This window comes from Salmo salar, chromosome 15 (genome assembly GCF_965601325.2).
Source record: "Salmo salar chromosome 15, fSalSal1, whole genome shotgun sequence".
NCBI lineage: Eukaryota > Metazoa > Chordata > Actinopteri > Salmoniformes > Salmonidae > Salmo > Salmo salar.
In genome coordinates, this window is record NC_138305.1 from 30,468,393 (window position 1) to 30,496,371 (window position 27,979).

Sequence of the window (27,979 nt, forward strand, 5' to 3'; positions counted from 1 at the left end):
AACACAAAATTAAAGAGATCCTGGGTATCCTGTGAAATTGTTAGGACATCGATGATCTTACCTGAATGGCAATGACTTGTATACGTATTTGATCATTTATCAGAGGCTCTTATATATATATATATCATATATGCTTATATCATGTTGTAGGCCAATTAACTGTATTTAAATCATAATCAATATGATATTTGCAACAACAAAAAAATAATTTGTTCACAGATATTTATTTTAAAAAATGTAAAGAAGTACCTTCATAGGTTTTGTCCTTTACCAGTACTTACCAAGTACTAACGTGCAAAGTGAAGTCACATTTTTGAAGTGTATGAAAAATATAAACTGCTGTACAGGGTCAGATACAGAACATTCTGAAGGACAAAAATGCATGTGAAAATGGGTGTTGACATAAGAAAGCTACAATACATAGGTATCCAGTGTTGGCAAACAGTACAGTAGCCTAGTCAGCTAACAGAGGTACATCAGTAGCCTAGTCAGCTAACAGGGGTACAGCAGTAGGCTAGTCAGCTAACAGGGGTACATCAGTAGGCTAGTCAGCTAACGGGTACATCAGTAGCCTAGTCAGCTAACAGGGGTACATCAGTAGCCTAGTCAGCTAACAGGGGTACATCAGTAGCCTAGTCAGCTAACAGAGGTACATCAATAGGCTAGTCAGCTAACAGGGGTACAGCAGTAGGCTAGTCAGCTAACAGGGGTACATCAGTAGCCTAGTCTGCTAACAGGGGTACATCAAAAGGCTAGTCAGCTAACAGGGGTACATCAGTAGCCTAGTCAGCTAACAGGGGTACAGCAGTAGGCTAGTCAGCTAACAGGGGTACATCAGTAGCCTAGTCAGCTAACAGGGGTACATGAAAAAGGCTAGTCAGCTAACAGGGGTACATCAGTAGCCTAGTCAGCTAACAGGGGTACAGCAGTAGGCTAGTCAGCTAACAGGGGTACATCAGTAGCCTAGTCAGCTAACAGGGGTACATGAAAAAGGCTAGTCAGCTAACAGGGGTACATCAGTAGCCTAGTCAGCTAACAGGGGTACATCAGTAGCCTAGTCAGCTAACAGGGGTACAACAATATGCTAGTCAGCTAACAGGGGTACATGAAAAAGGCTAGTCAGCTAACAGGGGTACATCAGTAGGCTAGTCAGCTAACAGGGGTACATCAGTAGGCTAGTCAGCTAACAGGGGTACATCAGTAGGCTAGTCAGCTAACAGGGGTACATCAGTAGGCTAGTCAGCTAACAGGGGTACATCAGTAGGCTAGTCAGCTAACAGGGGTACATCAGTAGGCTAGTCAGCTAACAGGGGTACATCAGTAGGCTAGTCAGCTAACAGGGGTACATCAGTAGCCTAGTCAGCTAACAGGGGTATGTCAATAGGCTAGTCAGCTAACAGGGGTACATCAGTAGGCTACAAAACAATCCGGACTTGAGATTTTGAACTACCTCATGTCCGTGTTATATTCCATTTCAATATATTGCATGCCTATTTTGTCAAAAACATGTTTAACCAAAGTATGGCGGATCCCTTTTTATACTTTAAATACAGGTGATCGGTTCTGATTACAATAGTGTTTTCCCAGGGATACCTGTCCCAGAATAGAACATTGACTATACTTAGTACAGTCTTACTCTTTACTATACTCCTCACATTCATATCTGCAATATCCCAAAATACTTTATCCATTTTGAAATTCTATAAAAACATGTTTCTCCAGCAATACCAAAACAAAGCTTCTGCTTGGGACAACTTTGTAGATCATCCCCTTATCAAGTCCAGGGGTACCCCTATGTGATCTGGTAGAAAGGGTCTGGTCATTCATTTGTTTAACAGAATGAATTACCGAACAAGTATAGTACCAAAGTCAGTCGTAATTGTTACATTTCAAAGTCAGTAAGACAAATTGGACAGCGATGGTGGGGATGATCAGTGATCAGGTCACTGTGATTCTGCATTGGGGCTTGTTGCACTTTTTGCATAGAATTAATTAACAAATCCTTAAATTCAGATATCCAATTCCATCCTGCCCTACACTGCCCAACAAGGGAGCGAGGATGCTCCTGTGGATCTGAAGGGATTCCAGAGAAAAGGAGCAAATAAAAAGGGACAAGATAAAGAAAGAGAGGCTTTTCTGATCGACTCCATATCTATCCATCCACACACCGAGTGACAGTAAATCCACTTCCTGTAGTGGGCATTGAGACTCAATACCAATGCGGTGGATGGAGCGACAGGTTGCCTGTTAACCTAGGGTCAGACGTCAGGGGATCAGCCCATTCTTCGGCCATCATGGATCCTGTGCGTTTGGGTGAGTCAGCAGCGGGACATGCGCTTACGGTATCGTTCTACTAGGGGCACCAGGCACTGCCGCGAGCCACACTGCAGCAGGAAGGGGTGCTCCAGCAGGTCGCTAGCGGTAGCCCGCTCCTGGGGGTCCCGTGTTAGCATACGATCCAGGAAGTCCTTCAGCACAGGGGAGATCTACAGAGAGAGAGATGGGGTGTGAGTAGTGTGTGAGTGTGGTATGTATCTATATGTATTTCACCTTCTGTGTGTTCCTGACTGTGGGTGGCGGCTCGTCCCTCAGTTTCTTCATAGCTGCCACTGGCGTGTCACTGAAGTACGGAGGCTCTCCATCCACCATCTCTACCACCATGATACCCAGGGACCACACATCCACCTGCCAGACATCACAGAGACATTTACAGTAATAAACACACACAGAGCCTCACGTACCCTCTAACAGCATATCCAGAGACCTTCCATCCACCTGACTGACACAGGAACATAAACACACACCAGTGGAGGCTCCTCAGAGGAGGAAGGGGAGGACCATCCTCCTCAGTTAATTTCATAAAAATAAAAATGGTAAAACATTAAAAAAGTGATCCCTTTTAGATAAAACTATACTAAATATTATCAAGTCACCAAAGAACTGATTCAATTATTATATTTTGCAAAGAAGGTCTACAGTAGCCTCAACAGCACTCTGTAGGGTAGCACCATGATGTAGCCGGAGGACATCTAGCATCAACCCTCCTCTGGGTACATTGACTTCAATACAAAACCTAGGAGGCTCGTGGTTCTCATGTGGTGAGTAGCTGACTCAGAGAGAGAAAGACAATAGTTGAACCGTTTTGAACAAATTATTTTCTTCCAAAATGAAGGAGATGCAAGAGTGAAATATATATATAGAAAGAGATTGAAACTGAAAAAAAGGACACTTTCTGAGCTAGCAAATGCAGCTAGCTAGTTTAGCCTACTGATACACCCTGCTCAAACAGAGGGATGCTATGTTAGCTATCTGGCTATGACTAGCCAACACAACACTGGAACTCTTCCAAGTCAAGGTAAGCTTTTGGTTTTACTAATGTATTGCCACCGGGGCCCGCCGGTGTAACTGCTAAACTGCTTACTGACTATACACTGTAACGTTACTGCATGATTGTAGTGGGTTTACCAACGCGTTAGTTCTATTAGATATGCTGATTATGACGTTACTTTATCTAATATGGTGACAACGATGTAGGCTGTGTGTAGCGGTTTGGCTTGTAAAGTTTTTTTGTTGCCTGGTCACATATAGCTGATGTGTTGTGCATTGAAGTCCTCAAGCGAAGGGGAGCGGTGAGAGGAGGTGAGCGCATGGATGCGAGAAGGAATACAAAGTGGCTGTGAGTGGTCAGGGGTGTATTCATTCCGCGGATTCTGTTGAAAAATGTTTCTTAAACGGAAACAAATGGAACAAAACGGGGATAAACATACTTGAATTTGTCCAATAGAAACTCTCGTTTGCGACTGTTGGACTAATGATTACATCCTATATCAGCTAGATGCAAGGCGGTATTGAATGTCACTGTTTGTTACCTCAAATGCGTCTCTCGACCTGTGTGCAACTACGTTGTAAACTTTAATTCATAGGCTAGGTTGTAGCAACCTCATGATGGGAACAGGGAACATTAGAGTATCATGTAGTAGCCTAAACCTATCGATGTTACATTGAACTAGGTGAATTGAATGTGAATGACAGTCATCCAATAGCTGTAATAGGCCATGCTCAGGAAAAAAAAATCATCCTCACTCATTTTAAACTGCACTCATCGCCACTGACACACACCAATAAAACGGCATGTTCATCCATGTCATATCCTGTACAAGCATTCATTGAACATCACAGGAAAAGGCAGACACCATCACACACATTCAGTGACAGTACACACACTGTCTTTCTCTCACATCAAACACACATTTAAGGATGGAAAAAGGTCCCTCCATCTCTGTTGAATCCCAATAAGAAAATACCTCGGTGGGTAACATTCATCTTCTGCACATCTACCATTCCAGTGTTTAATTGCTATATTGTAATTACTTCGCCACCATGGCCTATTTATTTCCTTAACTTACCTAATTTGCACTCACTGTATATAGACTTTTTGTTTTCTTTTGTTCTACTGTATTATTGACTGTATGTTTTGTTTATTCCATGTGCAACTCTGTGTTGTTGTATGTGTCGAATTGCTATGCTTTATCTTGGCCAGGTCGCAGTTGCAAATGAGAACTTGTTCTCAACTAACCTACCTGGTTAAATAAAGGTGAAATAAAATTTAAAATAAATAAAAACAGATAATCCTGTCTGTCTGTTTTAGGCAGTATTCTCTAGTGCAAGGAGTATCCGGCCTGAAGTGGTGAAGGAGTGGTGTAGGCAACAGTAACAGGATCATGTGTGTGCTTTGTGTGTGTGTTTTTGTGAGTGTGTGCGTGCTTTGTGTGTGTGTTTTTGTGAGTGTGTGTGTGTGTGCGTGTGTGTGAATAAAACACAATGTGCAATACAATAAGATCAAAACATACAGTGAGCTCCAAAACTTTTGGGACAGTGACACATTTTTGGTTGTTTTGGCCCTGTACTCCAGCACTTTAGATTTTAAATGATACAATGACTATGAGGTTAAAGTGCAGACTGTCATATTTAATTTGAGGGTATTTTTACCCATTTCGGGTGAACAGTTTAGAAATTATAGATTTTTTTGCATACAGTCCCCCAAAAGTATTGGAACAAATTCACTTATGTTTTTTTGTATTTTTTATTTAACCTTTATTTAATTAGGCAAGTCAGTTAAGAACAAATTCTTATTTACAATGACGGCCTACCCTGGCCAAACCCTAACCCGGATGATGCTGGGGCAATTGTGCGCCGCCCTATGGGACTCCCAATCACGGCCGGTTGTGATAGAGCCTGGAATCAAACCAGGGTCTGTAGTGACGCCTCTAGCACTGAGATGCAGTGCCTTAGACCGCTGCGCCATTCATTTCTATTGTGCACAAAATAATCTGAAACACAACCTAAACAAACAGCAAATGCATCCAACAAGTTTGTAGAGTCACAAGCTTGATGTGATCATTGCGTGCTAGGAATATGGAACCAAATACTAAACGTTTGACTACTTTAATACACATAACTGAATTTGTCCCAAAACCTTTGGTCCCCTAAAATGGGGGAACTATGTACAAAAAGTGCTGTAATTTCTAAACGGTTCACCCGATATGGATGACAATATCCTTCAATTTAAGCTGCCAAAACAACAACACAATTGTCACTGTCCCTAAACGTGTGGAGTTCACTGGATGTGTTTGAGGGACACATCAGTGTATCAGATACTCTGTTCATATTGTAGAATGAGACAACCTTCTAGCAGTCAAACAAACACAGTTTTGGTTGGTTGTTCTGTTACCTGAGTTCCATATGGCGTCTTTGACACAACCTCTGGAGCCATCCAGTACGGTGTTCCAACCAAGGACTTCCTTTTGGGGATGTCTTTGCTGATCTGAGCACAGAATCCAAAGTCTGACAGCTTGATCTAGGAAAATAATACAATAAGACATAAAAAAAAATACAAAATAAAAGGCCATAAAAATTATTGGATACATTAGAAATCACTGAAAGGGCCAAATTCCAACATGCTCATCATAGCTTTAAATTTAGCTTTAGCTTGAACTTTATGCCATTGATATCAATACAATTTGTATTATCTCAATTTAAGATTTGGTCTTCAGTGATTGAGAGTTTCTAGAGGTTATCTGTAGGGATGGACTGGTAAATAGGGGATGGATAGGTAGAGGTGCTGGGTAAGGGCTTTTGGAGACAGTTTCTGCCCTAATTTTGTTAGTTCAAACCCAGCCACTGCTGCCCCCAGGAGTAAATACAGTTAGCTAGCAAGCTAGCTAGAGCAATATTTTGTCATCTGTTCTGAGGCTACAGACCGGGTAGAAATTATTTCTGGATGTGGCCGTACTTACCCTCCCATCCAGCGTGAGCAGTATAGAGTCACTCTTGATGTCACGGTGGATAACTCCCTGGGAATGGAGATAGGCTAATGCCTGTAGTACAGCCTCGCACACGGTGGCTATCTGCTCTTCATTCAGCCTGGTATGAAATGACATGCAACTTAAACTTGTTATCCAACATTCTAGTCAGCCTTTGATAGAACATTTTAGTTTTTTGCCTTTGACACAACATCCATCAGGTTAATCATGTTAGCATTAGCATCATGTGAATCGTTCTCTTCTTTTGTTGTCAGATCAACATTGTACTGTTCTCCAGTGGACCAAAACGTAGCAGGCAATTACAGAGGAATCTTGTTGCAACACGTGCCAACTTGTGTTATTGTTAGACCCTCCTTTACTTTGGCATTTAGAACAATTACATTTCTCCTTTAATGCAAAAGAAGGTATGCAGGAGTGGGTGGCAATACAGTTACTTGACATAACTTCTTGAACAAATGGGATTTTCCCAAAACAAACTACTACTCATCTCATTCTACCCAATGGGTTTGGTTTGTGTACATTGTAATGGCATTCTGAAAATGATTATTAATATATATAATATGATTAATGAACATCACTGTTGCTAGGAAGTATTCCGTGTTTTAAGTTTCACAACATTGCTCCTCTTATTGACAGACCCTTTACCTGGTTTCAGACACAACGTTGGTTAGAGCGCCGCCCTGCAGGTACTCCATGATAACCCACAGCTCCTCTTCCACCAGGGCACTCCTGTACATCTCCACAACATTGTTGTGCCGGTAGTCCCTCATGATCACCACCTATGGTTACAAATATACATGAGAAGAGGTGCTTAGAGGGCCAGTATGTCTATACAGTTGAAGTTGGAACTTTACATACACGTTAGCCAAATACATTTAAACTCAGTTTTTCACAATTCCTGACATTTAATCCTAGTAAAAATTCCCTGTATTAGGTCAGTTAGGATCACCACTTTATTTTAAGAATGTGAAATGTCAGAATAATAGTTGCGAGAACGATTTATTTCAGCTTTTATTTCTTTCATCACATTCCCAGTGTGTCAGAAGTTTACATACACTCAGTATTTGGTAGCATTGCCTTTAAATTGTTTAACTTGGGTCGAACATTTCAGGTAGCCTTCCATAATCTTCCCACAGTAAGTTGGGTCAATTTTGGCCCATTCCTCCTGACAGAGCTGGTATATCTGAGTCAGGTTTGTAGGCCTCCTTGCTCGCACACACTTTTTCAGTTCTGCCCCCACATTTTCTATAGGATAGAGGTCAGGCCTTTGTGATTGCCACTCCAATACCTTGACTTTGTTGTCCTTAAGCCATTTTGCCACAACTTTGGAAGTATGCATGGGGTCATTGTCCATTTGGAAGACCCATTTGCGACTAAGCTTTAACTTCCTGACTGATGTCTGAGATGTTGCTTCAATATTTCCACATCATTTTGCCATCTATTTTGTGAAGTACACCAGTCCCTCCTGCAGCAAAGCACCCCCACAACATGATGCTGCCACCCCCGTGATGGGATGATGTTCTTCGGCTTGCAAGCCTCCCCCTTTTTCCTCCAAACATAACAATGGTCATTATGGCCAAAATGTTCTATTTTTGTTTCATCAGACCAGAAAACATTTCTCCAAAAAGTATGATCTTTGTCCCCATGTGCAGTTGCAAACCATAGTCTGGCTTTTTTATGGCGGTTTTGGAGCAGTGGCTTCTTCCTTGCTGAGCAACCTTTCAGGTTATGTCGATATAGGACTCGTTTTACTGTGGATACAGATACTTTTGTACCGGTTTCCTCCAGCATCTTCACAAGGTACTTTGCTGTTGTTCTGGGATTGATTTGCACTTTTCGCATCAAAGTACGTTCATCTCTAGGAGACAGATCGCGTCTACTTCCTGAGTGGTATGACAGCTGCGTGGTCCCATGGTGCTAATACTTGCATACTATTGTTTGTACAGATGAATGTGGTACCTTCAGGCATTTGGAAATTGCTCCCAAGGATGAACCAGACATGTGGAGGTACATTATTTTTTCTCTGAGGTCTTGGCTGATTTCTTTTGATTTTCCCATGATGTCAAGCAAAGAGGCACTGAGTTTGAAGGTAAGCCTTGAAATACATCCACAGGTACACCTCGAATTGACTCAAATGATGTCAATTAGCCTATCAGAAGCTTCTAAAGCCATGACATCATTTTCTGGAATTTTCAAAGCTGTTTAAAGGCACAGTCAACTTAGTGTATGTAAACTTCTGACCCACTGGAATTGTGATACAGTGAATTATAAGTGAAATAATCGGTCTGTAAACAATTGTTGGAAAAATTACTTGTGTCATGCACAAAATAGATGTCCTAACCGACTTGCCAAAACTATAGTTTGTTAAGAAGACATTTGTGGAGTGGTTGAAAAACGAGGCTTGCAAGCCGAAGAACACCATCCCAATCGTGAAGCACTGGGGTGGCAGCATCATGTTGTGGGGGTGCTTTGCTGCATGAGGGACTGGTGCGCTTCACAAAATAGATGGCTTCATGAGGGAGCAAAATTATGTGGATATATTGAAGCAACATCTCATGACATCAGTCAGAAAGTTAAAGCTTAGTCGCAAATGGGTCTTTCATATGGACAATGACCCCAAGCATACTTCCAAAGTTGTGGCAAAATGGCTTAAGGACAACAAAGTCAAGGTATTGGAGTGGCCAACACAAAGGCCTGACCTCTATCATATAGAACATTTGTTGGCAGAACTGAAAAAGCGTGTGCGAGCAAGGAGGCCTACAAACCTGACTCAGTTACTCCAGCTCTGTCAGGAGGAATGGGCCAAAATTGACCCAACTTATTGTGGGAAGCTTGTGGAAGGCTACCGGAAACATTTGACCCAAGTTAAACAATTTAAAGGCAATGCTACCAAATACTAATTTAGTGTATGTAAACTTCTGACCCACTGGGAATGTGATGAAAGAAATAAAAGCTGAAATAAATCCTTCTTTCTACTATTATTCTGACATTTCACATTCTTAAAATATAGTGGAGATCCTAACTGACCTAAGACAGAGAATTTTTACAAGGATTAAATGTCAGGAATTGTGAAAAACTGAGTTTAAATGTATTTGGTTAAGGTGTATATAAACTTCCGACTTCAACTGTAAGTAATCAATCCATTTAGATAGGCTATCTGTCCATGTAGATAAGCAAACTTGACAGACAGATGATATCTAAAGGTAGCTTTTCAAGCTCATTGGGAGAAAGTCCGTGTCTATCTACCTTTCAGACTAGACATGCATTGATTAATTGAACAGAATGTTCAAATTCCAAGAAACTGTTGTATAGTGAGTTTTACATGTCATTAATTGTAACTCACTATACAATAAAGTCCTCTGTTCTGTCCTATACCATTTATAGAGGCATGCTGTTTCATATCTTGTTTTAGTCCTTCAGGCCAGATAGGAACCCACAACCTAATGATATACTAACATAGTTTAGCCTTTCTTACAGTCCAATTCTGACCATTTACCTCCCATTAACATACTGCATACCTCATTAAAGAGCAGCTCTCTGCGCTGCTGCTTACGGAGATCCATCATCTTCACTGCCACCTGCCGACCACTATGCCTCTCGCGGGCAATGCACACAACCCCCGTGGAGCCCTCCCCGATCTTCACAAAGTTCTCCAGGGAGGTGCGTGGGTCGCCCTTGTCCACCACCATCTGCAGGGCCGCCTTGAACTGTTCATGGGTCACTTTGGCCGGCTCGGGCTCTGGCCCAAGCTTGGGTTTGGGCTGTTGCTGCTGGGCCGTTCCTGTTGAGCTGGTGGCCGGGGAGCCCGTGGGAGAAGGCCGGGGCTGGGATGGGCTGTCCTGTTTGGGGAGTAGGGGCATGGTAGCCCCCTGAACTATGGGTGATAACAATCCAATGGTGTAGCTGGAGGAGGAGCGTGAGGGTCTGTGGGTTCGCCCTCGGCCTGCGATCAGGCTGCTGGTGCCATTGGGTAAGGACATGGCCGAGGGCCCTAATGAATTCATCTGGGAGATGACAGGAAAGATATTTTAGCATAGGCCTTCGACAAACTACAAATTCAGGTGATCTGCAATGACAGGTGTTGGCAACTTCAGTCTTGAGGTGACCACAATGTTTCCTTCCAACAAGACACAGCATCAACATATCAATGCTAAATGGAAACGGAAGAGGCTTACCTTCAGGTCACAGGACGAGTGGGGTCTCTGAGGAGAAGTATCCTTGGAGGAGGTCAGAAGGTCCGGCAGATGACTGACCCCAGGCTTGACCCTCATGTTGACCTGCTGCTGCGTCTGCAGGGTCTGCAGGTTATAGCAGGATGCCGGCCTCTGATTGGCTACCTTGCCCTTTTGCGGCATCCCCATCTGCTGTCCCGGCCTATTTATATGTCCGGCCCATTCGCTACGTGTATAATGACCTGTGCCTCCTCCTCTAGGGGGCGTGGGGACTGGCCCCTTCGGCAGAGGTGCAGGTTTATCCCCAGCCGCCGTGCTCATCTCATGCGTCGACTTTGCCCGAGGCAGTACCCCATTGGGCTGGAGGGTGGAGGTTTTCCTAAGAGCCAGTTTTGGGCTGCCGCTCTCGCTTTGTACCTGCCAGTAGTTGTTACCGCCGTTATGACGCGTCTCTTGGCCCAGCTCCTCATACTGATACGTGTCCCCTTCGACGAGGTCGCCCAGGCGCCCCATGGAGCGTGCCCGTTGCCGCGCCGAAGGACTGCTCTTCCGAAGCGAGTTGGAACTGGTGACGGTAAGACGAGTCATCTCGGAGATGACGTGGGAGATGTAGTCTCCGTGTCCAATGAAACTCCCCCTACAAATGGTCTGAAAGGGAGAAATTGGACATGAACAAAAACAGTCAATATTGGTTCTGGAACATGGTAGGCACAACCAGGGCCCTATTTCATGGGCTGGCTGATAATTAGAAATGATATAAATTGTTAATAATCTCTTTAGATGCGCTGTGTAAAAAAGACACCTATACTGATTTTTATCCCTTCCTATCCCTCTCTGTGCAAAACAGACTTGCCTCAGGTCAGAGGTCATTGGTCAAGGATATTTCAACCTCTCCTACAGTACATAAAGTGTTCTTACCGCTGGTCTCGCCCAGAGGTCATAGTTCAACTCTCAGGCCCCAGTCTTCAAAATACTAACTGCAAAGACAGACCACTTAAGGAGCAGTTTAAATTTACGCAATTGTTACCCGGAGGAAAATGGGGGAGGGTCATGCTTTTTTCATTTCAATCAGGGGGAGAGTTTAGTATTTTTATATTTAGTCCATGGGAGGGTCATGTAATTTGTAAACGATTAAATGTCATATTGCTCAAGTGTTAATACTTAGTTGCTTATAATATCTCAATGTGTGCCCGACGCTGCCCCTCATCCCTGATTCGCTGCTGGGCGCTCATTATCAATTATGCCCAGTGTGGTCTTAATGAAATTATTCAAAGCCTATACTACAGGCTATAGGCCTCGGCTATATGACGATGCTGGGAGAAGCACAGGGCAAAGCTATGTTTCTAACAAAATGTACTTCCTTACCAAGTTTTTGCGTTGCTGAGATGGTTTACATAAAACTAGGCTACACTGCATTACACACTGCCATGGATAGGCGTTCCCAATCATGGGCCCTGGCCTGCCCTGCTCTTGCTGATGTAAACCCTATTGTGCTGCCTAACCAATGACTGTGCTGTGTACAGTGGCACTTCAGGAGGCAAGTCAAAGGCTTCTTCCAAAAATGATTGTTTATTTTGTTTAAAAAAAATGCAATATCTGTGCGTGCGGACTAGACCTACTGATGTCCTTTTAAGTTTGAGAGGGAGAGTGCGAAGATGAGAAGGAGGACCGGAGGTATGCTTGCTACTGCTATAATTGATTTAAATAAAATCTGTATATTCCATTGCCCATAATGAAGCTATGTGTCAGAGTTATTGACCTCACAATAAGCCATATTTCAGTCATTTACTTAACTTACATTACTATGAAGCGGCAACCACAAAGATGGACTGCGCATGGGTGCTGAAAGTAGGCTAATTCATTTAAACAGTTTTCATTTCAATTTGACTTTAGGCTACTAACAACGAGGGCTTTGTGTCGGAGCCTATTTCTTCCTATTCAAGAAATAAGAGGTAGGCCTACCTGTTTGACAGACTAAATGATAGTCTACTATCCATAGATTTTGTCAGCCAATTCCTTCAGTCACTGTGCATATCTCAGTGTCAGTGAAGGGCTTGGTGTGTTAAGTTAAAACCAGTGCTCGAATTGTAATAATTGTATTATTATTTTGGGTATAGGGGAGATTCACTTGTTTTTTTTAAGCATTCAGTGAGGGTTGGGTAAAAATATATTTCACCGAGGGGGGGGGCCATCCATTTTCATTTCACAGAAGCCCATTTTTCTTTAGGTATCCCTCATTATAAATAATGTAGTCAATGACAGGAGCCCCCAATGATCTTTCTAATGAACAACAGAGAGCGAGAAAGTAAGAGAGAAAAATAAAGAATGAGAGAGGGAGAGAGATGATGATGATGATGATGATGGGTTAGCTATCAGGGTCAGGAGCATGTTCTTGACAGCCTCTCAGCTAATGAATTACTAGGCATGACTTAACATTGCTCGTGTTAAAATTCTGTGTGACAGTTTAGTACAAAATTAACTTCAAGAGTATCACCATTATCTCTTATTTGAATCCTCTCGCCAAGTATATCAATAGACATCCAGTCTGCACGTAGAAATCCAGTCGGCAGAACCTGTGGTCTAGCGGTAACACTCCTGGCGTAGACAGGCCGACTGGATTTCTACGTGCAGACTGGATGTCTATTGATATACTTGGCGAGAGGATTCAAATAAGAGATAATGGTGATACTCTTGAAGTTAATTTTGTACTAAACTGTCACACAGAATTTTAACACGAGCAATGTTAAGTCATGCCTAGTAATTCATTAGCTGAGAGGCTGTCAAGAACATGCTCCTGACCCTGATAGCTAACCCATCATCATCATCATCTCTCTCCCTCTCTCATTCTTTATTTTTCTCTCTCACTTTCTCGCTCTCTCCTATCGGAGACTGGGGTTCAATTCCCACTCCTAACCCTTTAATCAGTTTTCCCCCTCCTGTATCCCCTCTGATTTACTCCCTCGCTAAATAAAGCGTGTAAAAATACCCTAAGAATATATTTAAAAGGAAGAATTCAGAATTCCAGTCTGAAATGGAGTGTATATAAACTAACAATATATAGGCGGTCTAAGAGTGTGACACTATCTTGGAAACTATTTTCATTGCTCCTGTTGTGTACCTTGAAACCAGGTCAGGTCTAAATGGTGCGTGAAAATAGAGCCCTGTGTGTAAACAGTTGCACCCAACACGAAGCTTGATAAAAGTGGCTTGAGATTGCTGGGAATGGTTCCATAAACAAATGCGTGCAAATAGAAGGTAAGAGCAAAGGTTGGTTATGGTAGGCCTAAACTGTGCTCTGCTGGTCAACGATGTGTGTGTGGTCATGATAGTTAAAAAAGTTAAACATCTCTGTGCGGTATTACACAATGAATCAAGTTTTTGAGTTTTGACAGTATATTGGTTTAGTTAGTCGCAAACAAGTTTCACTTAGTTTGAATGCACAGATACATTTTTGCAAGATTACGTTCATTGGTGAGTTATGTTAAATGTAGGACTGACACAAAATCAGTTTGTGGGTTGTTGAGTAAAAAGAGCTCCTTGATTAATTTACATGCTGCAAGTATTGGTACTTACCTACTATCTATTAACTTAATTTCATCTCATTCCATTATTTGCTATACTCAATCTGTTTAATACCAATATCCCCCTAAAGCATGTTTGTGTATACACCATTCTAGTATACCATCCTGTTTGCAATGATTGAAGATAATGAACATATCAACTTTCACATTTTGAACATACCCATAACAATTGTATTATTTTCTTGAGGGACTTTTTAGGTGTGAGGTTACTTTTTAAACACAAGGACAATGTATCAATCAAAACGTGCCGTAAAAAGGGTAATTTGTGCCAATACATGGGGAAGTGGTGAGGGTACAACAGGCACATAAGGTAACCAACCTATATCCTCAGGGGTTTTCTCACAGTTTTTTGTTGTTGTTGTTGCAATTTCTCCCCATGGTACGTTAACACACCATGGATGACATGTCAGTGTGTCATGCAAGGTGTAAACTAAGCTAAGATTCTCTTTTTGTCACAGGATTAAATATGACCTAAAAGATCAACATACTGACAGGGAGAATGTTGCCTCGAAAGACTACCACAAAAAGTTGGCTCTTTAAGCGCTTTACCAAACACTTCCTCTAACTGTGTCTCTGTCTCTATTGTACTAACAAACTTATAAACCCGTCATTCAGTATTTCATATGCATGTCCTGGTGTCACTAAAACAGGTGTGTATTTTTACCAATGCTTTCATATACAGTACGTATAAAGACACACAGATATTTATCTGAGTCCTGTATAATAAAGTATATGCATGAAACACACTGAATACACAGAAGCATGCATTATTGTTATTTACTTGAATTGGGACAGGTTAAACTGAACATCAAATGTACAGTAGTTGACAACAGCAAATCCACTTCCGTACATTTAACTCTGAAGGTGTTAAATATAACACTTTCAGTGCCCATATTAGTTCCTCTGAATCCAGTGTTAAATTAACACTTTCGAGTGTTGAAAAAAGAACACTGCCTTTAGAGTTAATTTGTTAATGATAATAATAATGATGATAATGATAATAATGCTGATAATAATAAATATGACAATAATACTAATAATGGTAATAATAAATATGATGATAATGATAATAATAATAATGAATATAGATAAGATAATAATAATGATTATAATAATAATAATAATAATAATAATAATAATAATAATAATGACAAGAATGATAATGATGATAATAATGATAATAGATAATAATTATTAGAATCATTATTATGATCTTATTATTATCATTATGATAATAATGACAAGAATGATAATGATGAAATAATGATACCGATAATGATAATAACGATAATGAAAATAATGATAATACCGATAATAATAATGATGATAATAATGATAATAATAATAATAATGATGATAATAATAATAATAATGATGATAATAATGATAATAATAATGATGACATGGCTCAGTTGGTAGAGCATGGTGTTTGCAACGCCAGGGTTGTGGGTTCGATTCCCACGGGGGGCCAGTACAAAAAAAAAAAATAATAATGTATGAAATGTATGTATTCACTACTGTAAGTCGCTCTGGATAAGAGTGTCTGCTAAATGACTAAAATGTAAAAAATGAAAATGTAAATAATGATGACAATAACAATGATAGGGCATGAGGCACCCCACTGTACCTTCTTGGGCCTGAGCTCCACATTGGTGATCCGGGACGGGTCCACCACCGGTTTTGGCCTCCTCAGGATGTCAATGACGCTCTGCCACTGGGGCGGCAGGCCCACGAAGCACCCCTGCACTGCGTCGAATGACGTGTGGACCCGATGCTCAAAGTCCTGTGGTGCCGAGATCTCTGGCCTCCGCTTCTTTTTCCGCCGGAACATGACGAGACAGCCGGCGAGGGGCGGGAAGAAGGAGGGCTGGGGAAAGCAAGGGGAACCCTGTTACCACAGGACGTCAACAGCTTCTCAGCCAAAGCCATGGTGGCAGTATATCAAGAACACACACACACACTGACACACACGCACACTCTCTTTCGGTAGTGACACACTCAAGCAGACATGCAGGGGTCCAGGTAAGATAACCCTCTGGTGCGTTGCAGTCAATGGGAAAAGGCGAGTATCACAGGGTTGATGTTTTTCTCAACAAATTGCAGTCGATGGGAAAGATGAGTGTCACAGGGTTGATGCTTAAGTGAATACATTGCATTCAATGAGGTAAGATTAGAATCACAATATGGACGCATAGACAAAGCCATCACAAAAATGACACCCTCCCTCCCTCCCTCCCTCCCTCCCTCCCTCCCTCCCTCCCTCCCTCCCTCCCTCCCTCCCTCCCTCTATATTTATCTTTCTCATCCCTCCTTCACCCTCTCCCGCTCTCTCTCCTTCCATTCTCTCTCTCCTTCTTTCCCCCTCCCTCTAATCTATGTATTTTTCTCATTCTCTCCCACTCTCTCGCCCCTCTCTCTCTCGCCCTTCTCTCTCTCCCACCTCTTATTGGTATGGGAAACGTGTTAACATTGCCAAATCAAGTGAAATAGATAATAAACAAATGTGAAGTAAACAAGAAAAAAATGAACAGTAAACATTACACTCACAAAAGTTCCAAAAGAATAAAGACATTTCAAATGTCATATGATGTGCAAATAGTTAAAGTACAACAGGGAAAATAAATAAACATAAATAGGGCCAAATAGCATTCTAGTTGGCTCTGTTTTTTGTTGATTATTTTCAATGCTTCAAGTAATTATCTTTTTGATTTCTCGTGATTTGGTTGGGTGGAATTGTGTTGCTGTCCTGGGACCAGCTTGTTAGAGGGCTCTTCTCCAGGTTCATCTCTCCGTAGGTGATGGCTTTGTTATGGCAGGTTTGGGAATCACGTCCTTTAAGGTGGTTGTAGAATTTAACGGCTCTTTTCTGGATTTTGATAATTAGCAGGTATCGGCCTAATTCTCCTCTGCTTGCATTATTTGGTGTTTTGCATTATCCATAGAGGATATTTTTGCAGAATTCTGCATACAGAGTCTCAATTTGGTATTTGTCCCATTTTGTGAATTCTTGGTTGGTGAGCGGACCCCAAACCTCACAACCAGAAAGGGAAATGGGTTCTATAACTGATTCAAGTAGTCAGATCCTAATTGGTATGTCGAATTGTATGTTCCTTTTGATGGCATAGAAGTCCCTTCTTGCTTTGTCTCTCAGATCATTCACAGCTTTGTGGAAGTTACCTGTGGCGCTGATGTTTAGGCCGAGGTTTGTATAGTTTTTTTGTGCTCTAGGGCAACGGTGTCTAGATAGAATTTATATTTGTGGTCCTGGCAACTGGACCATTATTATTGTCTTACTGAGAATTACTGTCAGGGCCCAGGTCTGACACAATCCGTTCAGAAGATCTAGGTGATGTAGGCCTTCCTTGGTTGGGGACAGAAGCACCAGATCATCAGCAAACAGCAGACATTTTAATTCAGATTCTAGTAGGGTGCGGCTGGGTGCTGCAGACTGTTCCAGTGCCCTCGCTAATTTGTTGATATACTGTACAGTCATGGCCAAAAGTTTTGAGAATGACACAAATATTAAATTTCAAAGTTTGCTGCTTCAGTGTCTTTAGATATTTTTGTCAGATGTTACTATGGAATACTGAAGTGTAATTACAAGCATTTCATAAGTGTCAAATGCTTTCATTGACAATTACACGAAGTTGATGCAAAGAGTCAATATTTGCAGTGTTGACCGTTCTTTTTCAAGACCTCTGCAATCCGCCCTGGCATGCTGTCAATTAACTTCTGGGCCACATCCTGACTGATGGCAGCCCATTCTTTCATAATCAATGCTTGGAGTTTGTCAGAATTTGTGGGTTTTTGTTTGTCCACCCGCCACTTGAGGATTGACCACAAGTTCTCAATGGGATTAAGGTCTGGGGAGTTTCCTGGCCATGAACTCAAAATATCGACGTTTTGTTCCCCGAGGCACTTAGTTATCACTTTTGCCTTATGGCAAGGTGCTCCATCATGCTGGAAAAGGCATTGTTTGTCACCAAACTGTTCCTGGATGGTTGGGAGAAGTTGCTCTCGGAGGATGTATTGGTACCATTCTTTATTCATGGCTGTGTTCTTAGGCAAAATTGTGAGTGAGCCCACGCCCTTGGCTGAGAAGCAACCACACACATGAATGGTCTCAGGATGCTTTACTGTTGGCATGACACAGGACTGATGGTAGCGCTCACCTTGTCTTCTCCGGACAAGCTTTTTTTCCGGATGCCCAAAACAATCGGAAAGGGGATTCATCAGAGAAAACGACTTTACCCCAGTCCTCAGCAGTCCAATCCCTGTACCTGATATTTTTCCTGGAGAGAAGTGGCTTTTTTGCTGCCCTTCTTGACACCAGGCCATCCTCCAAAAGTCTTCGCCTCACTGTGCGTGCAGATGCACTCACACCTGCCTGCTGCCATTCCTGAGCAAGCTCTGTATTGGTGGTACCCCGACCCCGCAGCGGAATCAACTTTAGGAGACGGTCCTGGTGCTTGCTGGACTTTCTTGGGCGCCCTGAAGCCTTCTTCACAACAATTGAACCACTCTCCTTGAAGTTCTTGATGATCTGATAAATGGTTGATTTAGGTGCAATCTTACTGGCAGCAATATCCTTGCCTGTCAAGCCCTTTTTGTGTAAAGCAATGATGACGGCACGTGTTTCCTTGAAGATAACCATGGTTGACAGAGGAAGAACAATGATTCCAAGCACCACCCTCCTTTTGAAGCTTCCAGTCTGTTATTTGAACTCAATCAGCATGACAGAGTGATCTCCAGCCTTGTCCTCGTCAACACTCACACCTGTGTTAACGAGAGAATCACTGACATGATGTCAGCTGGTCCTTTTGTGGCAGGGCTGAAATGCAGTGGAAATGTTTTTGGGGGGGATTCAGTTCATTTGCATGACAAAGAGGGACTTTGCAATTAATTGCAATTCATCTGATCACTCTTCATAACATTCTGGAGTATATGCAATTTGCCATCATACAAACTGAAGCAGCAGACTGTGAATATTAATAATTGTGTCATTCTCAAAACTTTTGGCCACGACTGTATGTTTTGAAGAGGGTGGGGCTTAAGCTGCATCCCTGTCTCACCCCACGGCCCTGTGGAAAGAAATGTGTGTGTTTGGATTTTATAATGTTGTATGTTTTTCCCCAACACCACTTTCCATCAATTTGTATAGCAGACCCTCATGCCAAATTGAGTCAAAAGCTTTTTTGAATTCAACAAAGCATGAGAAGACTTTGCCTTTGTTTTGGTTTGTTTCTTTGTCAATTAGGGTGTACGTGGTCTGTTGTATGGTCATTTGGTAAAAAGCCAATTTGACATTTGCTCAGTGCATTGTTTTCACTGAGGAAATGTATGAGTCTGCAGTAAATGATAATGCAGATAATTTTCACAAGGTTGCTGTTGACACATATCCCACGGTAGTTATTGGGGTCAAATTTGTCTCCACTTTTTTAGATTGGGGTGATCAATCAGTCCTTGGTTCCAAATATTTGGGAAGATGCCAGAGCTAAGGATGATGTTAAAAAGTTTAAGTATAGCCAATTGGAATTTCTGATCTGTATAATCATTATCATTTCATTTAGGATACCATCAACTCCACAGGCCTTTTTGGGTTGGAGGGTTTGTATTTTGTCCTGTAGTTCATTCAAAGTACCCGGAGAATCCAGTGGGTACTTGTAATCTTTAATAGTTGATTCTAAGATTTGTATGATCATGTAAATGTTTTTGCTGTTTGTTCTTTGTTATAGGGCCAAAAAGATTGGAGAAGTGGTTTATCCATACATCTCCGTGTTGGATAGACAACCCTTCGTGTTGTTGTTTGTTAGAGTCTATGGATTCTTCAATTACATTGAGCTGATCTTTGATGTGCTGTTCCTTCTTTTTCTGTAGTGTATTTCTGTATTGTTTTAGTGATTCACCATAGTGAAGGCTCAAGTTTTCTGGGTCTCTGGGTTTTGGTTGGATAGGTTTCTCAATTTATTTCTTAGGTTTTTGTATTCTTCATCTAACCATTTGTCATTGTTGTTCATTTTAATGTTTAATTTTATTTTTTAGATTTGATAGGAAAGCTGAGGTCAAATATACTGTTTAGGTTTTCAACTGCCAAGTTTACACCTTCACTATTGCAGTGAAACATTTTGTTCAGGAAGTTTAGTTTTTTTGGTACGTTTCCACACTACTTTCCTTCCATATAGGATTCCTTAAATATGATTCAGTTCCTTTGGCTTTGATGCCTCATGATTGAATATTGCTTTGTTCAAGTAGACTGGGATTTTGCTGGGATTTTGCTCCTCTCTGTCTCCCACCTCTCTCTCGGAGTAAAGATGTGGAGATGAAGCGAGGGTTAGGGTTAGGGTTGATCTGCCCCTCCCCACTACATGGTAGAAGGTAGGCCTCACTTGAAGCCTGGCCTATATTTACTATGCTTTTGAGTGACATCGCTAGAACAGTTGAGGATAGAAATAAAATTCACACGGGATCGTTCAACAGAACTGTTGAGGATAGAAACAAAATTCACATGGGATCGTTCAACAGAACAGTTGAGGATAGAAACAAAATTCACACGGGATCGTTCAACAGAACAGTTGAGGATAGAAACAAAATTCACACGGGATCATTCAACTGACGCTTCCGATGAATGCAAGCCTACATCTGACCATGTGAAATGAACTCTTCACAGAGAACAAGGCTTTTCTTCCATAGAAAAGCATTACCTATAGCCCTCACATAACCATGAAGCCCCTGTTGACTGCGATTGAACCGTCGTTGCAGACAACAAATCATGACCATAAAGGGATGCCCTGTATTGAGGTTCAGCTTCCTGTGGTAACAGGAAGTGTCTTACTTCATCTTCAACATGGTCCTTCATTCTCTCCCTGCAGTCACACAAAAACACTGTCTTCCATCCTCTGTAGAACGGTCATTTCTGAAGAACGTACAGACTTGAAGGGGACCGTTAAAGTGTCCCCAGTAGGCTTTACATTGAATTTCAGCTTCCTGTGATTACACGAAGTGACTTAATTGGGGGTCATAGGGGTCACATATTTTACATATTTGTGATTGGGGGACTGTCATGACTCAGCATATAAAATGTAAATTCAATCGAACCAAAAGCCTTTTTAACAGGCAGGCAGACAGACAGACAGATTCAAGTTAAGTCAATCTAAAACAAATGTGACCAATATCCTCTTCAGAATTCATTCAAGAATTCATAAAAAGGATCTTAGTTTCTAGAACTGCAAGACCCTTGTGTCCACTACAATGCCTGTCTGTCAAATCAAAAATCGAATCAGATTTATTTTTCACATGTGCCTGATAGGACAGGGCCAGCGCTACAGATGGCTATATCGGTCCATTGAAACACAGCTAGTAAAGGCTCAGTACAATACCTTTGTGATAAAAACATAAATACATAACATTACTTTTTTTTATGTATTCCAATTTTTCAGGAGGTGCTGCAGCAGCACACCTTTTTCTCCCTCGCTCTGTCGGGCCACATCTCCCCTTGTTAATTAAAAAAAAAAATAGAGGCTATACAGTGTTTGTTTACAAATATTGGAGTAAAACAAGCTTAAATGTTGGGTTCTTCCATACTGTAGTCCAAAAATGTATGTAGCAACTGCAGATTGCCACTTTAATGATTAGGAGGGAAAATAGAAACTGACCTTAGATCAGTTTATAGGGTCAACTTCCCTACTCTATCTCCTTCAGTTAGCACAACGATAATGGTCCCCGTTAAGCCATTACTACACTACATAGACAGTCACCCACCACAGCATTACTACACATGCTATTGTTAGCTGTCTGTCACTTTCTGCACTAACAAGCACTGCTAGGACGGGCACCTGAGCGTGATTGTTCTGTTAAGGGTTTCAAGGCCGTTTTCCCCAGACCCAGATTAAGCTGGTTCCTGGACTAAAAAACACTTCCATAGGATATTCTCGATTGAGTGTGTTTTTTAGCCCAGGAGTTAGGGTTTGAAACGATTTCAGCGTCAATGACACAATAGGCGACCTGTCATAACCTAGAAAACACGGATGGGAAGAGGCTGTGCTGTCTTATCCAGTGGAGATGGATTGATCTCCAGAGAGTATAGAGAGGATGTGAATTTGGTAGTTGTTTACTGCTTCTTCAAATGACAGACATGACTTTAAGCACTTCCAGGAAGCCTTTAAGGTTTTGACCACGTGTGTATGCACAAGGGTGAGCTTGCATGTGCATGCACGCAGGACTAGTCAATGGTATGTCCTGTAACCTGTACAAACCACAGGCCCTACTTTATTGGCTATGTTTTTCTTAAACGCTTGTGTAAGAAACTACGATAAGCCTCTTTGAAACTTACATGTCCCACTTCACACCTAAAAACAAACTATCAACATTTTCTTACTGAAGGTTGAAAAGGCTCTGAAACCTCGATCAAACTAATTATTTCTACGTCATATTATATGACAGGTAGTTCCGGTCCTGGCTGCTCCACTTCTCAATAAATAACAAAACAAATCCCTGGATTACGAAATGTAACATAAATATCTTCCTTTTCAAAAGGACGGAAACAGCCGAAATGGAAATAAGAAACACTCGTTTTTCTGTTGCAAAAAGTTTTTGCTACTGTGAGCTCTTAATGAATACACTCCAGATCTACAGTGATCATCCATGTGACATGAATTATCATGATTATTAGCATACCTGACATTACCCAGATGCCGATTTGCTGTTATATCTGATTCATCACTGTGAATCCAAAACAATATTTCACTGTCACTTTTCCTTTCTATGTCCAGCTTGGCAATGCATAACTTCCCCTCCACTGAAAAAAGCAACCAAAACTGCTACCAGTGTTGTACTCTCTGTAAGTACCAGAATTTACCATTTGCCAATCCACATAGACAAATATCATGTAGATACCTGTAGAAACATGACAAAAATATATACTTTAGAAAGAAAATGTATCCATGTGAGAGACGCAGACTTTATTAAAGACTCATGGCTTCAGTAGGTCCTATGATTGAGTGTAGTCTGGCCCAGGAGTGTGAAGGTGAATGGAAAGGCACTGGAGCGATGAACCGCCCTTGTTATCTCTGCCTGGCCAGTTCCCCTCTCTCCACTGGGATTCTCTGTCTCGGACTCTATTACGTGGGCTGAGTCACTGGCTTACTGGTGCTCTTCCATGCCATCCCTAGGGAGGGGTGTGTCACTTGAGTGGGTTGAGGCACTGACGTGATCTTCCTGTCCGGGTTGGCGCCCCCTCGGGTTCGTGCCGTGGGGGAGATCTTCGTGGGCTATACTCAGCCTTGTCTCAGGGTAGTAAGTTGGTGGTTTGCGGAGTTGGCCCAGTTCGGGGGTATCGTTGGACGGGGCCAGTGTCTCCCGACTCCTCCTGTCTCAGCCTCCAGTATCTATGCTGCAATAGTTTGTGCCGGGGGGCTAGGGTCAGTCTGTTATATCTGGAGTAATTACCCTGTCTTATCTGGTGTCCTGTGTGAATTTAAGGATGCTCCCTCTAATTCTCTCTCTCCCAGAGGACCTGAACCCTGGGACCATGCCACAGGACTACCTGGCCTGATGACTCCTTGCTGTCCCAAGTCCACCTGGCCGTGCTGCTGCTCCAGTTTCAGCTGTTCTGCCAGCGGTTTTAGAACCCTGACCTGTTCACCGGACATGCTACCTTGTCCCGACCTGCTGTTTTCGACTCTCTCTCTACCGTGCCTGCTGTCTCTAACTCTGAATGCTCGGCTATGAAAAGCTAACTGACATTTACTCCTGAGGTGATGACCTGCTGCACCCTCTACAACCACTGTGATTATTATTGTTATTATCTTTGAACATCTTGGACATGTACTGTTATAATCTCCACCAAGCACAGCCAGAAGAGGACTGGCCACACCTTAGAGCCTGGTTCCTCTCTAGGTTTCTTCCTAGGTTCCTGCCTTTCTAGGGAGTTTTTCCTAGCCACCGTGCTTCTACATCTGCATTACTTGCTGTTTGGGGTTTTAGGCTGGGTTTCTGTATAGCACTTTGTGACATCGGCAGATGTAAAAAGGGCTTCATAAATACATTTGATTGATTGATTGATTGATCATTGGGGCATTGATACTTCCCCAAATGATGGTGTGATAATGGCTCTGGAGGGGATGGCTGCCGTTTTACGGGCTCCTAACCAACTGCCCTATTTTGTTCGTTTTTTTGCATTGTTTGTAGCTCATTTTGTACATAATGTTGCTGCTACTGTTTCTTGTGACCGAAAAGAGCTTCTGGACATCAGAACAGTGATTACTCACCTCAAAGGATATACTGCTTCTGAGACAAGGCCCAAATCCCTGTCATTTGCATGAAGAAAAGAAGGGAGGAGGGCAGGAGGGAGGAGGGCAGGATGCCCTGTAAGAATTTGCCAACGAGTAGGTTAAACCACCACTACCGTCCATATAATTGGCCAACGTGCAAGCATTGGAAAACAAACTGGACATTCTACGATTAAGACTATCCTACCAACGGGACAGTAAAAACTGTAATGTCTTAAGTTTCACCGAGACGTAGCTAAACGACGACATGGATAATATAGAGCTGGCTGGCTTCTCCGTGCAGCGGCAGGACAGAGCAGCTACGTCTGGTAAGACAAGGGGCGGGGCTGTATGTCTATTTGTCAATAACTGCTGGTGCACAATGTCTAATATTAAAGAAGTCTCGAGGTATTGCTCGCCTGAGGTAGAATACGTCTTGAAAATCTGTAGACCACACTATCTACCAAGAGAGTTCATATCTACACTGCTCAAAAAAATAAAGGGAACACTTAAACAACACAATGTAACTCCAAGTCAATCACACTTCTGTGAAATCAAACTGTCCACTTAGGAAGCAACACTGATTGACAATAAATTTCACATGCTGTTGTGCAAATGGAATAGACAACAGGTGGAAATTATAGACAATTAGCAAGACACCCCCAATAAAGGAGTGATTCTGCAGGTTGGGACCACAGACCACTTCTCAGTTCCTATGCTTCCTGGCTGATGTTTTGGTCACTTTTGAATGCTGGCGGTGCTTTCACTCTAGTGGTAGCATGAGACGGAGTCTACAACCCACACAAGTGGCTCAGGTAGTGCAGCTCATCCAGGATGGCACATCAATGCGAGCTGTGGCAAGAAGGTTTGCTGTGTCTGTCAGCGTAGTGTCCAGAGCATGGAGGCGCTACCAGGAGACAGGCCAGTACATCAGGAGATGTGGAGGAGGCCGTAGGAGGGCAACAACCCAGCAGCAGGACCGCTACCTCCGCCTTTGTGCAAGGAGGAGCAGGAGGAGCACTGCCAGAGCCCTGCAAAATTACCTCCAGCAGGCCACAAATGTGCATGTGTCTGCTCAAACGGTCAGAAACAGACTCCATGAGGGTGGTATGAGGGCCCGACGTCTACAGGTGGGGGTTGTGCTTACAGCCCAACACCGTGCAGGATGTTTGGCATTTGACAGAGAACACCAAGATTGGCAAATTCGCCACTGGCGCCCTGTGCTCTTCACAGATGAAAGCAGATTCACACTGAGCATGTGACAGACGTGACAGAGTCTGGAGACGCCGTGGAGAACGTTCTGCTGCCTGCAACATCCTCCAGCATAACCGGTTTGGCGGTGGGTCAGTCATGGTGTGGGGTGGCATTTCTTTGGGGGGCCGCACAGCCCTCCATGTGCACGCCAGAGGTAGCCTGACTGCCATTAGGTACCAAGATGAGATCCTCAGTCCCCTTGTGAGACCATATGCTGGTGCGGTTGGCCCTGGGTTCCTCCTAATGCAAGACAATGCTAGACCTCATGTGGCTGGAGTGTGTCAGCAGTTCCTGCAAGAGGAAGGCATTGATGCTATGGACTGGCCCGCCCATTCCCCAGACCTGAATCCAATTGAGCACATCTGGGACATCATGTCTCGCTCCATCCACCAACGCCACATTGCACCACAGACTGTCCAGGAGTTGGCGGATGCTTTAGTCCAGGTCTGGGAGATCCCTCAGAAGACCATCTGCCACCTCATCAGGAGCATGCCCAGGCGTTGTAGGGAGGTCATACAGGCACGTGGAGGCCACACACACTACTGATCCTCATTTTGACTTGTTTTATTAAGGACATTACATCAAAGTTGGATCAGCCTGTAGTGTGGTTTTCCACTTTAATTTTGAGTGTGACTCCAAATCCATACCTCCATGGGTTGATAAATTGGATTTCCATTGATTATTTTTGTGTGATTTTGTTGTCAGCACATTCAACTATGTAAAGAAAAAAGTATTTAATAAGATTATTTCTTTCATTCAGATCTAGGATGTGTTGTTTAAGTGTTCCCTTTATTTTTTTGAGCAGTATATATTTATTCATAGCCATCTATTTACCACAACAAACCGATGCTGGCACTAAGACCGCACTCAACGAGAAAAATACTCTAGACCACCTTTACTCCACACACAGAGACACATACAAAGCTCTCCCTCGCCTTCCATTTGGCAAATCTGACCATAATTCTATCCTCCTGATTCCTGCTTACAAGCAAAAACTAAAGCAGGAAGTACCAGTGACTCGCTCAATACGGAAGTGGTGAGATGACGCGGATGCTACGCTTCAGGACTGTTTTGCTAGCAAAGAATGGAATATGTTCCCGGGATTCATCCAATGGCATTGAGGAGTATAACACCTCAGTCACCGGCTTCATCAATAAGTTCATAGACACGGATTACAGGCAACATTCGCACAGAGCGAAAGGCTAGAGCTGCTGCTTCAAGGAGCGGGACCCTAATCCAGACGCTTATAAGAAATCCCGCTATGCCCTCCGACGAACCATCAAACAGGCAAAGCGTCTATATAGGACTAAGATTGAATCCTACTACACCGGCTTTGATGCTCATCAAATGTGGCAGGGCTTGAAAACTATTACAGACTGCAAAAGGGAAACACAGCCGCGAGCTGCCCAGTGACACGAGCCAAACAGACGAGGTAAATGCCTTTTATTCTCGTTTTGAGGCGTGCAACACTGAAGCATGCACGAGAGCCCCAGCTGTTCTGTACGACTGTGTGCTGTTCTGTACGACACGCTCTCTGTAGCCGATGTGAGCAAGACCTTTAAACAGGTCAACATTCGGGAGGGTTTGACCGGCAGGCATGATCTTCTCCCATCGTGCAGTAGCGGCTCCTGTGGTGGACCGGGCGCAATGCATGCTGACACGGTCGCCAGGTGTATGGTGTTTCCTCTGACACATTGGTGCGGCTGGCTTCCGGGTTAAGCGGGCATTGTGTCAAGAAGCAGTGCGGCTTGGTTGGGTTGTGTTTCAGAGGACGCACGGCTCTTGACCTTCGCCTCTCCCTAGTTCGTTTGGGAGTTGCAGCGATGGGACAAGACTGTACCAATTGGATACCATGAAATTGGGGAGAAAAAGGGGTAGAAAATGTGAAAATATTTATAATATTAAAAAAATATATAAAAATAATAAACATTCACAAGGTCGCAGTGCCAGATGGATTACATGCTTGGACCAACTGGCAAGTGTCTTTACTGACATTTTCAACCTGTCCCTGACCGAGTCTATAATACCTATATGACTCAAACAGGCCAGATCCTCTACAGCTGCACCATTGAGAGCATCCTGACCAGCTGCATTACTGCCTGGTATGGCAACTGCTCGACATCTGACCGTAAGGCTCTACAGAGGGTAGAGCGACGGCCCAGTACATCACTGGGGCCAAGCTTCCTGACATCCAGGACCTCTATACCAGGTGGTGTCAGAGGAAGGCCCAAAAAATTGTCAATGACTCCAGTCACCCAAGTCATAGACTGTTCTCTCTGCTACCGCACAGCAAGCATTACGGGAGCTCCAAGTCTAGGACCAAAAGGCTCCTTAACAGCTTCTACTCCCAAGCCATAAGACTGCTGAACAATTAATCAAATGGC

The 27,979-nt window shown here is 42.8% G+C and overlaps 1 protein-coding gene across 2 annotated transcripts in view; it reads right to left on the reverse strand.

The window, feature by feature from the left end:
- Nucleotides 1–205: 205 nt before the first annotated feature.
- The window catches only part of LOC106571135 (serine/threonine-protein kinase PAK 6), a 43,721-nt gene continuing 15,947 nt past the window's right edge, over nt 206–27,979 (reverse strand). For both annotated transcript variants that reach the window (XM_014143847.3, XM_014143846.3), the window contains exons 3-10: nt 15,704–15,943; nt 10,499–11,143; nt 9,842–10,327; nt 6,969–7,102; nt 6,297–6,423; nt 5,732–5,857; nt 2,551–2,685; nt 206–2,486 (exon numbers count right to left, since the gene is read on the reverse strand). In XM_014143847.3, coding sequence (XP_013999322.2) covers nt 2,319–2,486; nt 2,551–2,685; nt 5,732–5,857; nt 6,297–6,423; nt 6,969–7,102; nt 9,842–10,327; nt 10,499–11,143; nt 15,704–15,907 — 2,025 coding nt within the window. In that variant the 5' untranslated portion in view covers nt 15,908–15,943 and the 3' untranslated portion in view covers nt 206–2,318. The remainder of the gene's footprint in view (nt 2,487–2,550; nt 2,686–5,731; nt 5,858–6,296; nt 6,424–6,968; nt 7,103–9,841; nt 10,328–10,498; nt 11,144–15,703; nt 15,944–27,979) is intronic.